The sequence below is a fragment of the Condylura cristata genome, unplaced genomic scaffold, assembly GCF_000260355.1.
Source record: "Condylura cristata isolate star-nosed mole 26May11 unplaced genomic scaffold, ConCri1.0 scaffold00004, whole genome shotgun sequence".
Classification (NCBI taxonomy): domain Eukaryota; kingdom Metazoa; phylum Chordata; class Mammalia; order Eulipotyphla; family Talpidae; genus Condylura; species Condylura cristata.
The window spans coordinates 61,867,703-61,881,735 of record NW_004567105.1 but is presented as its reverse complement, the minus strand read 5'-3'; the positions used below and the strand labels follow the sequence as shown (position 1 = coordinate 61,881,735).

Genomic DNA, 14,033 nt, shown 5'->3' with positions numbered 1-14,033 from the left:
TTTTCTCCAGGAAACTTCTACCAGGGCAGTGCTCCCAGGGCCCCAAACAGTAGGCCTGCTCAGAAGTGAAAGGCCCTATTATATCAAGAACCTGCCACATAAGTGCCCAGCATTTGAAAATTGTGAGCCGTGGAAGAAAAAGAATATTTGAAATCTGTAAAGCCAGAAGCTCATTGTGGGAAAATTTCCTAAATCATACCGCTCCTTTATGAAAATTGATGACAGTTTCTCAAATACAAAAATAACCCAGATCACTTATGTGACCCCACTAAAAACAGGTCAGGAGAGAAGTTTTCTGAACTATCAATGCTCAAAACACAATTTCAGTTAACTGTATTTTAAGACTGAATTACCTTTCCATTCTCTGTATAGAAAGTATTTCCCCTCAAATCGCAAAATCTTTATCCTATATAGAATCCATCAGAGTGAGTGGCCAGAAAATATAGGGGCAAAAATATTAGAGAAATGTGCCACCACAAATTTTACTTTATGAATTTTGTGCTGTAGCATTTGTGAACTTTTTTAAATGTCACGTTTATGATTTTCTCGTTTTCATTCATTTCTGTTTCTATTTTTAATTCACAATGTTGTACCCTTTTTCTACAAAAGACCCTAAAAATGCATAGGCCTCGGTACCCATTCAACCTGGTTGAATGGAGAGAGAAAGGGACTGGGCCCCTTTGGGGAGCATTCAGTCCTTATTTCACATCCAGTAAATTGCCAGACACCAGAGCACATGTGAGGTCCCACAAAGTCAAAGCCAGGTGGGGTCACATTCTACCCCCCCTCAACTCAAACACCCCAACTGGCAGCCCCAACTGACTCAGCTACATTGTCATCTCTTGGAAGCCCTCCCTGGATCATCCGACTGTGCTCACTGGTCAAGTCTCCTTTCACCACACGGGGTCACCCCTAAAGAGCCCAGAGGCACTGTATTTGTGACTTGGCTCCTTAGGAACATGTGGTCAGTTGGTGGGGGCAATGGAGATGTGTGAGCCAGCGTGGGGTCCACCTGCCTGCCCACCCATCCTGGGCACCAAGGCTTCAAAAACTCTGCTGTTTCTAAAAGCAGAAAGAACGCAAGGTCCAGGAAGTTCTGAGAGACACACAATACCAAGTTGGCCCTGAGTCCAAGGCCATCCCCACTCCAGGTGGCCACCAGGCAAAAAGAGGCATATATTGGGTTACCCGCTCTGGGCAGGAGTAGTCCCCTTTATTGGGGTTTGCTTCTGGGTGGCTAGGCGCTGAAGGTGGCTCTCAATATGGACCAGGAGGGAATCCAGCATGTGGAGGGCCCCCATGATTAGGGCACGGTCTGAGATGGGGACCCGCCGTTTCCAGGATGCAGAGTGGTCAGTGGTCACCTGCGCCTGCTGAGAAGACCAAGAGGCAGGAGTAAGAGAAGGAGGTGTGGGGAGGGACAGTAATGAAGCTAGAGAAGGGGATAAGAAGGAAAATCTGAGGTTGTAAGTGGTCATGGGACTCTGGTTGAGGAGTAGGGCATGAAAGGGGTCAGATGGGGCAGACCATTGGCCATAGGGAATGGTCAGGAGCTGCCTGGTATGGATATAGGGGAGTGAGTGGAGGAGAGGTGGGCAGCAGGAGGCCCACTGATGGGGTGGGAGGATGGACAGGCTGATGGGAGAGGGTCAGGTGGCAGACAAGTTCACTGGTGATGAGGGACAGCAGAGACTTGGGGGACAGAGCAGTGCTGTGCTCACCTCACCCTGGGTGGCTTGCATATGCCCACGCCGCCGCTGTAGCACTGCCCGGCTGATGAGCAGCATCATGGTGGTGGTGAGTGTGACCCCAGCCACAGGGTAGATGTGCTTTCCCCCTAGGCCCATCCAGTGTCGAGGACAGCCCAGGCTGACCCTGCAACCATCCAGGTTGTTTGGCTGACACCCCCAGGGCTGCAAGTCCAGCCCCACCTGGTACCACACGGGCCGTGACCAGCCATGGGTAGGGGCAGCCGTCACCAGCAGGAGCAGCAATGGCAGGAAGGACGGTGTTTGCGACATGGCTACAGCAATTGCCAGCCGGAACCTGGGCGCTTGGCAACAGGCAAACACCCCTCCCCCAGGGGCAGGCCAGCTCTGAGGCAGCAGGTTCCAGCTCTGCCCATGACCTTTCATGGGGGGCAGCCTGACCAGAGAACATGGAGCGAGCTGGGTTTCCAGGGTCAGGAAAGATGGCAGCCTTGGGGTGATCCTCCTCTTCCCTCCTCAGCTAACACCCAACCCCTAAAATTCTAACACATGTACATACACACCCTCCTTAGGGCTGGCTCCTAACACTGGCAATGGCGCACCATTCCAGGCTGACCAAGCAGAGTGCACAGAGCTGCTCACTGGCCCTCCTACATTGGCCTCAGCCCCACAGTCCACATAGCTGCAAAGTGAGCCATCAAAACAGAGGCCCTCAAACCCAACCTGAAGACTCACTCTGGCCTGTGAGGCTCTACGAGTTTCTGTCATCCCCCCTCGCCCCGCAGGCTTCTGTGGTGTGGTCCCCACTCCTAGAATAAAGACGCCTTCCATGGCTGGAGGTCCAGTTGTGGCAATACAGTCCACCACCACCTCTGTCTCTTCTGTGAGCCTGTTTCTTTCTTCAAAGCATTGCTAACAATACATAGGTTCTTGTGCAAGGCCTGCTTTCACCCCAGCAATGTTTACCAAGCACCATCACATGCCACATACCGTTCCTGGTACCGGAACATGAAGTGACTGAGTAGACAAAAGCCCTAACTTCCTGGGCTGAGCTTCTGGGGGGTGGAGGAGAGCTGATGATTTACAAACCCAGTGTGGGGTGAGGACATTCGCCATGATAAAAACAGAACTGAGACTGCCCTATGCCCTCAGCCCGAAGAGCCTGGTCAGTACTGCCCAGTCAGCAGTGAAGCCCACCTGTTTTGAGCAGTGACATGGGCCCAGCGCTGTTGCACACTCGGCATGTGCTCGTTTTATACTCACCGGCTAACCCATGAGATGGGAACTGTTAGCACCCTGCTCGACTGGCGAGGAGCATGCTAAGGCTCAGAAGAGTCTAGCTGCTCCCCACATCACGCATAGCATCAGTGGGCCAAGGGGTACCACTGCTGCCAGATGCTGGCACTTCATGGCAGAAAACACCATGTGCTTGGCCAACAGTGACCTACAAAGCCCAAGTGATCTAATTACACAGACTGGCATTTTCCCAAGTAAATCAATCGGCACATTCTGCTTCTAAATACAGCCCAGCTTTTCCTGTGAACACCTGTGCTTACTCAGTATTGAATCTGCCCCCTCCAGGAGTTGCCCGGTGGCACATGCCCTGCCCTGAACCCCATGGGAGGCATTTCTGAGGCACAACTCGGATCCTACCTGCTATGCAGTTGAGGACAGAGCTACCAGGGGCTGTGTGGCCAGGAGAAACTTGAACCTGATGCCCACACTCTGGCCCCGGCGCCCTGGCTCCCCCCCCCCCCACTACACTCTTCTTGCCTCACTCCGCCATCCCAACCTTCCTCCCAACTCTCAGTGACTCAAATAAGGGTCAGGAGCCAGAGCTGTAGACTACCCCACCCCTGCTGAGCTCCCCCCAAGCCACAGCAGAGCCTGGTGTTGACAAAATGAATCTTTATTCCTGAGGCTGAAAACACGTGTCCTTCCCCAACCTGGGCAGTGCTGGGCTGACTCCAGTACCCCATTGCAGGCCTAGGGCACTGAACTTGGAGTCCCAGGACCTCCATCCCTGAGTTGTGTGTGTATGTGTGTGGGGGACTCCTGGGTGGCATCTGAAGACAGCCCGGGGTGGGGGGGGTGGCTCTCACTGATGACCCCTTACGACCTGCAGCGGCAGGCAGTCTCAGGCAGAGCGGCAGCATGGTCAGAGTTTGGTAACCTGAGTGGGCAGAGGAGGAGAAGCTCCAGTCAGTTTTCAAATGGCACATAGACACCATGAGCCCCAGCAGTGTCCTGCAAAGGCAGAGCTACAGCGCAGTGGGGCTCCCGGGGGCAGCACCACCCAGAAAGGGTAGACCCCTAGGAGTCAGGGTCAGGACAGGCCAATGAGTAGATGAAGAGCTCAGTGCAGCTCACCAAAACATTGTTGATGGAACTGGGCTTGCGGTGTTGGAGGGCAAAGATGACGGCATCATGGACAGAGGCAAAGAGATGCTGCTTAGTAATGGAGGCATCGAAGAAATGTCCAGCCTCAAACTGGGCAACCACAGGACCTGTTGGCAAGCAGGTTTCCCTTGACTTGCAGGACCCCAAACCCCAGCCACCAGCAGAATTTCCTGACCTGTGTCGCTCTTGACTTCCACCCTGGAAGTTCTGGCTGGAGCCAGAACCCCCCAGACACCCTTGATCCTTGACCCCTGCCTCCCAGGAAACGAGAAAGACCTCTTCATTGTGCTGCCCAGCAGACTCCTTGGCAGGAAGAGCCCCACCCTCTTCCCAGACCTCTTCTGCTGTCCCCACCCACGTACCGTTGCAGGCCGCCATGTATACCTCCACTTCGATCTCCCGGAAGTCACGGAATATCTGTAGCAGGAAAGGGGGTCTGACTCAAAGGGAGGCTCAGACATTTTGAGGGGGAGCTCAGGTAGGCTAGAGGAAGTTTACAGGGGGAGCTCAGAGGTTTTGGGGCAGGGACTCAGAGTTCTTGAAGCTATTATGGGGTCAGGGTGGAGGCAGAAGGGGCCTTGTTTTGGCTTCTTCTTAGGAGGACCCTAACCCTTTACACTCCTTTAAAAAAAAACTCATTATATTATCTTTCAGTTTTGTACAACGTATGATTTCCTCGTGAAGCCCCTTACATTCTTTAGGCTCTTGATGCACACAGTGTCCACGAAGGAGAGAGTGCTCATGTCCAGGATGAGGCTGTGGAAATCTGGCTGAGGCAGACCGAGGGCCTTCAGTGTGGATTTATCTGAGGCCTTGGCATCTTCTTGACCACGGGCTGCTGCATCTGTATCCTCTAGCTCACTCCTCACACTTAGATCCTAGGGAACCAGGCACAGGGCAAGGGCATGAGGTCAGGACACAAGCACAGACACACAGGACACAGGGTCGGACATGGGAGCAGGCATGTAAATACCCTCATGCATAGGGCAGGGCCACATGAGGACATGACACAGGGAGCCTCTTGCACATGTGGGACACGCAGGAGAGGATGCTCAGACTCGGGAGCCAACAGACTGTCACCTCCTGGGCCCCATCCTTGGTCAGCCAGGGTGGAGGGTGGCAGGGGCTCAGGCACAGCCAGAAGACACATGTGTGTGCATGCACACACACACACACACACACACACATCTTGGCACCCAGCCTGCATCTCTTTACCCCTTTAATCCCATCTTCCCTCCATACAGCCAGTCCCTTCCCTCCACCCAAGCATAGACTGAGGGTATGACAGAGTCTACCCCTTCAAGATCTTCATCTAGGCCTTAGATCAGATGAGAGCCACAGCAGAATTCTATGGCATTTCACCGGAAATCTCCCCACAGAGTATCTGAACCATCACCCCCTTTCTGTTGCCACTAGAACAACTCTGAACCCATCACTGATAGGTCCATGGTTTCCTCATGGGCTATATGTGGGCACCAACATCTCTGCAGCTCGTGGCTGGTTTCCTCCCACCTCCAGCCTCACCTTGACCTTGGAGTCCTCCACACTGTTGCTCTCAATGTCTCTGGTGCTGTTGCTGACATTGGTAGGAACAGAAGTGCCTGCTGAAGGAGCACCCTAGGCCAGGAAGAGAGGGAACAGGAAGATTGTCCCAGCTGCTAGACAGCCATGCCAGCAGGGCTGGGTCATCCCTCCTCCCCAGGTTCTGGGCAGGAATCCAAGATTATGAATTCCAGGACATCCATGGGGGTTCGACCATTTTAGGAAGAAAAGAGGGCTAGGATGGTTCACACTGTCACGGGTTCAGGAGGTGGGAGAAAAACAGCAGTCAACAGCACTGTCTAGAGTCCAACGGCTGGCAAATAAAGCAGGGCTGTTGCAAGCATCCAGGAGAAACAGGCCATGGGTGAAGGAGGGAGCCAACGCTGGCAGGAAGGCTGAGTGGGGTCAGTGGGACGGGGGCAGGGGAGCCACTGGCGAAGGGGCCCCTGCCTGTTCCTGGAGTTTCTTTTTCTGCATTTGTTTCAGCTTTTGCTCCTGCTTCCTGAGCAGCTTCTTCTTCCGGGAGATGAGGTAGTCAACGTCCACACCGCACTAGAGGTAAAAGTCAGGAAGGAGACGTGGACCCTGAGGAGGTCGGGCCCCTCTGACATTCATGCTGGGAACACCAGGCCTCACCCTCTTCTTCAGGGCATCATTGAAGAGCTCGGCATTGGCAAAGTACACGGTGGCTGAGGAGCGGAAGACCTTCACTCCCGGGACCTCCATGGCCTGGGGACAGGTGAGGGTGAGGGCTGGCTAAGCTCTCCGCACTCCTGGCTGCATCCTGGCTGCTCTCTTGCCTTTCTGGCCCCCTGTGAGGCCCAGTGCCTGTCACTGCTCAACCCCCAGCTCCCAGACAGCACAGTCCCTGCCCACGGCCATGCCCTCCCAGAAGCTGGAGCCACACACCAGGCAGTGTCATCCCAACTCCTTGTCCTGCAACCTCACCCCGGCCCGAGGTGTCAGTCAGGCCTATCAGGGCTTACTCTAGGGACATGCAACTCTTCCTTCCCCAACTCTCCTGCCCCTCTGCCACCTCCCAGAGCAGGGTTCAGAGGCTCTCAGGCCTCTTCTGGGGTCTCCAGCCCTTGCACTGTGGCCTGCCTTCTGAATGCAGAGCCCGCGTAAGCTGCCATCCCAAGGGGCATTCTCTAGCTCCTGCTCCATTCAGCACACAGCCTAATTCTCTGCACGAGGTGACCTCCCCAATACCGCCCTTTCCCATCCAGCTGAGCTGCTCCCCTCAAGTCCTTCCCCCACTCTGCCTAATCTGCTGTGCTCAGCTTTTAAGGCCTACAATGTCAAGAATGGACTTGCTTTACTCCAGAGCTCCCACCACTGTTCCTGATGCTCTCAGGAGGTAAATGACCAGTTAGGGATCCATAACTGGCACTGATCAGCCTCCCCTAAATCCTGGTGCCCCAGATCCTAGCCATCTGGCCACTCCTGACCCAGGACTGCACTACAGAATGGGACTTTTACAGGTGGCTCTAAGAGCAACCCTCTCCCCTGCCCCAGGCCCATTTCTCCCCTCTCTGCCTCTGCCCCTTTCTAGTTCCTCAACATTGCACGGGTCAGAGACCCAAGTTCCTCCCCTGAAATTCCAACAAGCAAAGCACCCTCAGCACTCAGTGTCTTTGGCAGGTGTGGAGGTGCCTGACAAAGGCCCATTATGCCTCTGTCCCACCCACCTACATCTTCCTCTTGCTTAGCCTCAACTTCTTACCTCTGAGTACTCAGCCACGTCTGTGTAAATATCTGTGCCTGGCACCTGCCCCAGGACAGAGTATCGAGGCCTGTGAGGAAGAGAGTAGGTAAGGGGCCACGAGAGAGAGTGTTGAGGGGGCACTCAGGAGTCTGGGGCCACCCCACATGTGGGAAAACTGGGTATGTGGTTGCAACAGGCAGACCAAAAAGGGTGACTCACAGCTGTGTGCGGACCACCACCAGCAGCAGTGAGAAGCCTAGTGCGACGGCCAGACCGATGTCCAGGTTGAGCAGGATGGTGGCCACAAAGGTCACCAGCCAGATGAGCTGCAAACAGAAGGGCAGCAGTCAGCAGGGTCTACAGAGCCCATCGCGGATGAAGCCCCTGGGTTCCCAGGCCTCTCACCATATCCGCTCGATTTGCCTTCCAGAGAGTGCATATGTCGTTGAACTGCTTCAACATGCCCTTCAGGTTCACAATGATGACAGCTGCCAACACGGCCTGGGGCGAGGGGGTGTGTCACCAGGCTGAAAGATGCCTGGATGGCAACAACCCCGAGCCCCTGTGTGTGAGTGACCCAAGCACCTGGACAAACCCCGACCAATGCAAACCATCCATTCCTGAAGCTGACAACTTGGGTCTGACTCTGAAAGGTTGTAACTTCTGACCCTTGACTCTAAATCTCACCCATAGAGCTCAGAGAGTTCGTTTCCCTGTCTCTCACTTGGGACCCGACTGACTGATCTGAGGCCCAGGCCTGTCCGAGGCCTTGAAGCCTGGCTGGGTGTGAGTAGGGGCTCACCTTGGGTAGGTCTTGGAAGAGTTCCCCTAGTTTGACGATGATAATGAGGATGAAGAGGGAGGAGACGGCTCCGGCCACCTGCGGTATGAGAGTGAGGGGTGTGGGGGGGGGGGGGGAGGAAGAAGGGGGGTGAACAGGGGTGTGAAAGGAATTAGGGAAGAGAATGCAGAGATGGGACACCCAAAACAGTGTGTGTCCCACACACAGACGCACACCCAAACCCACCCCTGAAGCCCACCTGGGTGTTGCCCCCGGTGCTCTCCTGTACCAAGGTCCGAGACATAGAGCAACTGACGGGGAAGCACTGGAAGATGCCCCCGATGAGGTTACTGAGCCCAAGGGCCACCAGCTCCTGGCAAAGGCAAGTAGAGGCACGGAGGTCTGCACTAGCAGCGGCTAGTGCAGACTGCCCACTCACCTAGGCTTCTGCATCTCCAGCCTTCATCCACATCAGTAACTCCCAGCACCTGGCCGCCGTGCCAACTATCCTGCTCTTCCTCCCTCAGCCCCCACGACTCCTGGGGTCTCTGTGTCCCACATTCCCGTCCCCCAGACCTGGTTGCTGTCCACCCGGTAGCCATGCCTCAGAGCGAAGATCTTCCCCAGTGAGATGGCAATGGCGAACCCAACCACAGCGATGGCGAAGGCATTTCCCACGATCTTTGCAAACAGCTGGGGGTTGGGGGCGACTGGCGGTACCAGCCTGTGAGGGGCATTTGTGAGGCCAAAGGAAGCACTGACTTTGCTACCCAACCCTCCCTGATCTGACAGGAGCTGGAGCTCACCCTGCAGGGATGGTGCCCACGACATCCACCCTAAATCTGTTCTTCAGGTCCACACCGTAGGAGATGCCTGTGGCCCCAATGAGCTGGAAGAAGAGGACTGAGTCAGGAGGGGTGGAGATAGTCCTTTGGGAGGGTAAGAGACAGACACCATCATTTTGGAAAAGGCGAGATGTTTTTCTTAGAGGCAAGAAGGTACCAACATGAGGATATTTTGCTGTGCTCCTCCCAACCCCCAGAAACTCTCACCAGTGCCCACTCATTAGCCCTCAAATGTGGGGGATGCCCCCACAGCAGGGATATAGCCTCATTTGCCCTTTTCCCCTGCTCCCTCAGAATCCGAACCGTGAGCAGCTCCCCAGGGATTGGCATGGGCAGATATCGCTGCAGCTTGTCATTCAACAGTTTCACCAGCACAAGCACCACCCCAGACACAGCAGAGGTGATCACAGTGCCGGGCACGGTGTCAGGCAGCTTCCAGCAGACCTCCAGCACTGTCTGAGGGGAGGTGGCGTCACAGCCAGCACTCAAGGTCACAGGTATACCCTTCTCCCACCCACCCATCCTCCCATCCTCACTCACATAGATGAGGGACAGTGGCCCAGAACGGCTGTTCACATGTATGCCGAACACGTACTTGAGCTGCGAGACTAAGACCTGCACAGACGCAGCTGTGGTATAGCCACGGACCAGGGGCTCTGACAGATAGGTGACGACAAAGCCAAAGTGGACCAGGCCCAGTCCCACCTGTAGGGTAACCAGGGGAAGTCAGGGGAGGAGATGTCCTCGGATAGCTGGAGTAGAGCCCAGGGCAGGTAAGAGCAGAGGGAGATGAGTGAACAGCAAGAGGAAGACGGTCAGACACTCAGGGGGACTGGCAGAGGGGGTGAAGGGGGTAGGGTGGGCAACGTTGGTGTGAGGGGCACATACCTGGAAGAGGCCAACCAGGACACTGAGTGTGGAGGCCAGCTGGACCCGAGTATAATCTCTGGCTGTCTCATTAACCGTGGAGTTCACGGGCTCCAGGAAGTACTCATCAGGAGCCAGGGATTCAGTCACACTTCCCACCATCACGGACATGACAGCAAAGGTTCCTGCACGGATAAGGCAGGTCTGAAGGGGAGAGAGGCTCTGGCCTGGAGCTCTGGTCTTAAGGGAGAGACCAGGAGATACCCAGTTCTAGACAAATATGCTCAGGGTATGCTATACAAATAGAGGCAGTGCTGGCAGTTAGGTATGAACCTTGAGCTCAAAGGCTCTGGAGGCAAGAAATGTTGGTCCCGCATCACCTGCCCTGCCCTATCTATGCCCACTGGCTTAGGGTTACTTCCTCTGAGAAGGTAAGTATGAAAGAGAGTGTGGTCTGCCTCAGGATGGGACCGCTTCTACCAAGCTCTGGGCCTACTGAGTTGCCTCACCCACCCTCATCCTCGTAGAGCCAGAGCCAGGACTTCTAGGGACCCTGAATCTGTGGCCTCACGATCAGAGGCCTAATACTACCTGAAATAACCCACGGACCAGTCTCCCATCAAATCATAGCACAGCATACCCTGAAGATATTTGTTCTACTCAGCAGCCCCCTCACCCTGTCCTCCATGGAGGATGCAGGCATCCTCTTACAAGGCGGGGCTTCATTCACTCACCCACAGAGATGTGCCGGGAAGTACCAAACAGGAAATAGATAAAGACAGGGTAGAAGGAGCTGTAGAGGCCAAACACAGGGGGGAGTCCAGCCAGCAGGGCATAGGCCAGACCTGGAGGCAGAAAGGTAGCACTGTAGCTTTGGAGGCAGGACGGTGAAAGGATGAGGGAATCCCAGCCCTAAGGCCATGGTCTTAGGAACAGAGGGCATGGCTTCAGGGTTGGGTGTCACAGACCACAGGCTTTCAGGCCAGGGCCTTGAAAGGTGAGGGTCTTCACCTTAGGGGTGAAGTCTCTTGGTCAGAGGTAGCTCACCCTGTGGTAACTGCATAATTGCCACACTGAGGCCTGACAAAAGGTCACCGAGAAGCCAGTCACGCACAGGATACCGGGGTAGCCAGGCCAAAACTGGGAAGTGCTGGAGCAGAAGGGCTTTGGCTCGAGCACGAGAACACCTGGAGACATAAAGTGTCAGGTACAGGGCCTACTAAAGGCCTCCAGGGCCCCTACCCTCCCATTCCTTACTGGAACCAGGTTCGCCACTGGTAGGTGTCTGTCACTGAGCCCCAGTGCCCCAGCTCCTCCAGCTGTTCCTGGTTCAGCAGAGGCCGCTCTATGTGGTATTCTCGCTTCTTCAGTTCCATTGCCTGCGTTGTGGACAGCAGGGCTTATGTGTCCCTCGGTCTGGGGTGAGGCAACCACAAAGACACAGTGAGGGCATCCCTGGCCAAGTTCCCCCACACCTCAACCTGAGACCAATCACCCACCTGAATTTTCTGGACCTCAAGATCTAGATAGATCCAGCCCCCAGTCTGCTGCCGTAGGTCTCACACCCAGACAAGGGCAGTTACCTGAACTTTGACTGGTAGAAGCCTTTTGCTGGGCTAAAGTCCCAGCAAGAGACAGCAGGATGAGCATAAGTCACACTTTTAGCTGAGGTATGGCTGCCCCGCCCTAAGTGTTCTGTCAGTCCAGGACTCAGGGTGACTGTCCTTCCCAAGCCCCTCCTTCCAGTCTCTTGCTCTCAGTAATATCTGTCCTGAGTCCTGATTCAGCTGCCCTGAGATTACAGTCAAGGAGGGGATCCAGCAAGCCAGGGGTTCATTTCTTCAGGCAAGCCCCTCTTCAGATGAGATCTTCCTGTTTATGGGAAGAAAAATGTTGGGGCAAAGAATGCCCCTTGTGGTTCAGGCTGTTGACAAGCTCAGACCTAATCTTGGAACTTCAGGGACTAGCTCTCACTTGGGGAGAAAAGAGGTCTCATCTGGAGGGAGCGGTTTCTCCCTGGAAATGGAAGCTTCAGCTGAAGTGGGGGGATTTTTTACCTAGGAATAGATGGAGGCAGGGGTCTCATTTGGGGGAAACTCCCACCTGACAAGAAAGTTTCACAGCCGAGTTCTGACCTAGAGGGTATCTCTCAATTGCCCAGAGACTCTCGCCTGGGAATAGAGGTCTGAGGTAGAGCTCTCACTTGAAGAGAAGCAGTCACCTGCTGGGAAAGTTTTCACCAGCCAGGAAAGTTCTGGTCTGGGAGAAGCTAGAGGGTACTCTCACCTAAGGAAAGTTCTGCCCTGGGGGTGGTCCCCACCTAGGACAGAAGAAAGCTCTGTACCTGGGAACCTGGGGATACTCTTAGAGAGGCTGAGAGCTTACCTGGGACAAGCACTCCCCAACAAGGGAAGTTTTCACCAGGACAATTCAGAGCTCTGACCGGCGGGAGGGTCTATCCCGAAAGGCTGAAACTCACCTGAGAAAGGTCTCTAACCTGGATGTCCCCGTTGGAGGAGGGAGTGGACTGGATGCAAGGAAGATCCTCAGAGACTCCTGGCATCTCCGCAGCTACGAGACCTTTGAGGCCTTGCCCCTCCTCCTTGAGTCACTCAGGACCTTCTTAAAGGGCTCCTACCCCGCTCCCCTCGCAGGCCACGTGCTCTGAGGGCGGAGCCCTGACTGCCCGCCTCTCCCTTTGGGCAGGCCCCAGGACCAGAGGCTGGAGCGCGCATTCCCGCTTCAGTTGTACCGCTGGGCACACTCAGGCCTTCGCTATGGAGCGTCTTGCAGCGACCTCTCGGCCCCAATGCGCCCCACCCGTGCACCTACGTGATCAGGGCTCCTCCGCGCAGAGCCGCTTCCCTGCGACCTCGGCTAAACCTCCGGCAGCGCTCCAGCGGCTTTTCGCTCTGCCCCTCGGAGACGGCGACCTCCCCCATCCCACGCTGCAGTGGAGCAGCCGCCCGCAGAAAACCCGCAAAGCGGTAAAAAGCGAGACGTTGCTCTGAACTTGGCGGCACCCCTCCTTTTCGAGCTAACCCAAGCCAGGCGTCTCCGGGTAGCCCGAGCCTCGCGGACGCGCAAGCGGACGCGCACGCGGACGTGGGGAACCCGAGCCAAGCTCTGCTCTTACTCGGATGCTTCCGAGAGCCCCATGGCGGCCCGCTGCCCCGCGGCGGCGGTCACTCCTAAGTCACCCGCGGAGGCCGCGACGGGCCGGAAGGCGGGGCTAGGGAAAGAAGCGGGTCTGAGCGTGCTCTCCAGGGCCAATCCCCAGGCAGGACGGGTAAGGCTTGGGCGAGTCAGCACGAACGGATGGGGCCTAAGTGTTCTCTTTGGGCGGGGCGAACCCCAGGAGGAAGCGGTAACTCTTTCCTCCCCTGACGCCTGTTGTAGCCAGTGACTGGCGTCAGTCCTCCTTGAGTCTGGTGTACCTGCACAACTCAGACCTCGGACCCTCTTGGGGCTGGCCTTAGCCGCGCCTCAGTCCTCTGAGTAGGATGGAGCTGATCTCATGCTTCGGCTTCTTGCAGAGAGAGGAAACCCCCAGGAGGCAGGGTGCCTGGGGTCTTGATGGCAACCTGGGTTAACTTGGTGGGGGGTATCCTGAGTCTTTAGAACTGCTCATGCATCTAACTGAGGGCACTACCCTCAGGTTTTCCAGAGAGCAAGCATGTCCCATGACCTTGCGCTGAAGGTCCCTAATGCCTGTCTTCAACTCTGGACACCCAAGCCTGAAATTAAGCAGAGCTGCCTCTCCCCACTACGCAGGGCCCCAAAAGTTTCTCCCCCAGACTGCATAGGTAGGAGGTGTCCCTGCCAGCTCCAGTGAGGCTGGTAGGAGTTGGTGCTCACCGGGGGTGAGGGGTTAGCAGGGATGGTTTCTAGGCCGGGTTTGACCCCTGGTCTGGGAAAATGAGGTCAGGGTTCATTGAAGACTTAGGAAGTCTCTACTTTAACCAGGGTGGGGGCTGGGTTCTCTCAGTACCTGTGCTCATATTTCAATTCCCAATCACAAGGGAAAGGGTCAGAATTCAGGGGGAAAGAGATGGGAACTTGTTCCAAATATCCCAAAGAAACAGGTTAAAAATAACTGAATATTCTTGGGGTTAAGGGGAAGAGCTCAAATTTCTCCCAAATGTCAGTCTGGCCTAAATACCCACAGCCACCAACCTACA

At 55.4% G+C, this 14,033-nt stretch overlaps 2 protein-coding genes across 2 annotated transcripts; both read right to left on the bottom strand.

Moving 5' to 3' along the window:
• Nucleotides 1-1,184: 1,184 nt before the first annotated feature.
• TMEM89 (transmembrane protein 89) lies at nt 1,185-2,021 on the bottom strand. The gene is made up of 2 exons (XM_004676596.1): nt 1,722-2,021; nt 1,185-1,373 (listed from the first exon to the last, which is right to left on the bottom strand). The coding sequence occupies exons 1-2, from the start codon at nt 2,019-2,021 to the stop codon at nt 1,185-1,187; spliced, it is 489 nt and encodes a 162-aa protein (XP_004676653.1).
• A 1,587-nt stretch (nt 2,022-3,608) lies between these two features.
• On the bottom strand, nt 3,609-13,069 carry SLC26A6 (solute carrier family 26 (anion exchanger), member 6). The gene is given in 21 exon segments (XM_012720245.1): nt 3,609-3,882; nt 4,080-4,216; nt 4,472-4,526; nt 4,802-4,987; nt 5,634-5,726; nt 6,102-6,203; nt 6,288-6,380; nt 7,378-7,447; nt 7,579-7,685; nt 7,765-7,860; nt 8,162-8,239; nt 8,400-8,513; nt 8,717-8,864; nt 8,947-9,029; nt 9,289-9,441; nt 9,526-9,690; nt 9,874-10,037; nt 10,587-10,697; nt 10,900-11,039; nt 11,110-11,268; nt 12,989-13,069. Coding segments are annotated over 21 exon segments (2,292 nt in total). The 5' UTR covers nt 13,012-13,069; the 3' UTR covers nt 3,609-3,867.
• Between the last annotated feature and the right edge of the window lie 964 nt (nt 13,070-14,033).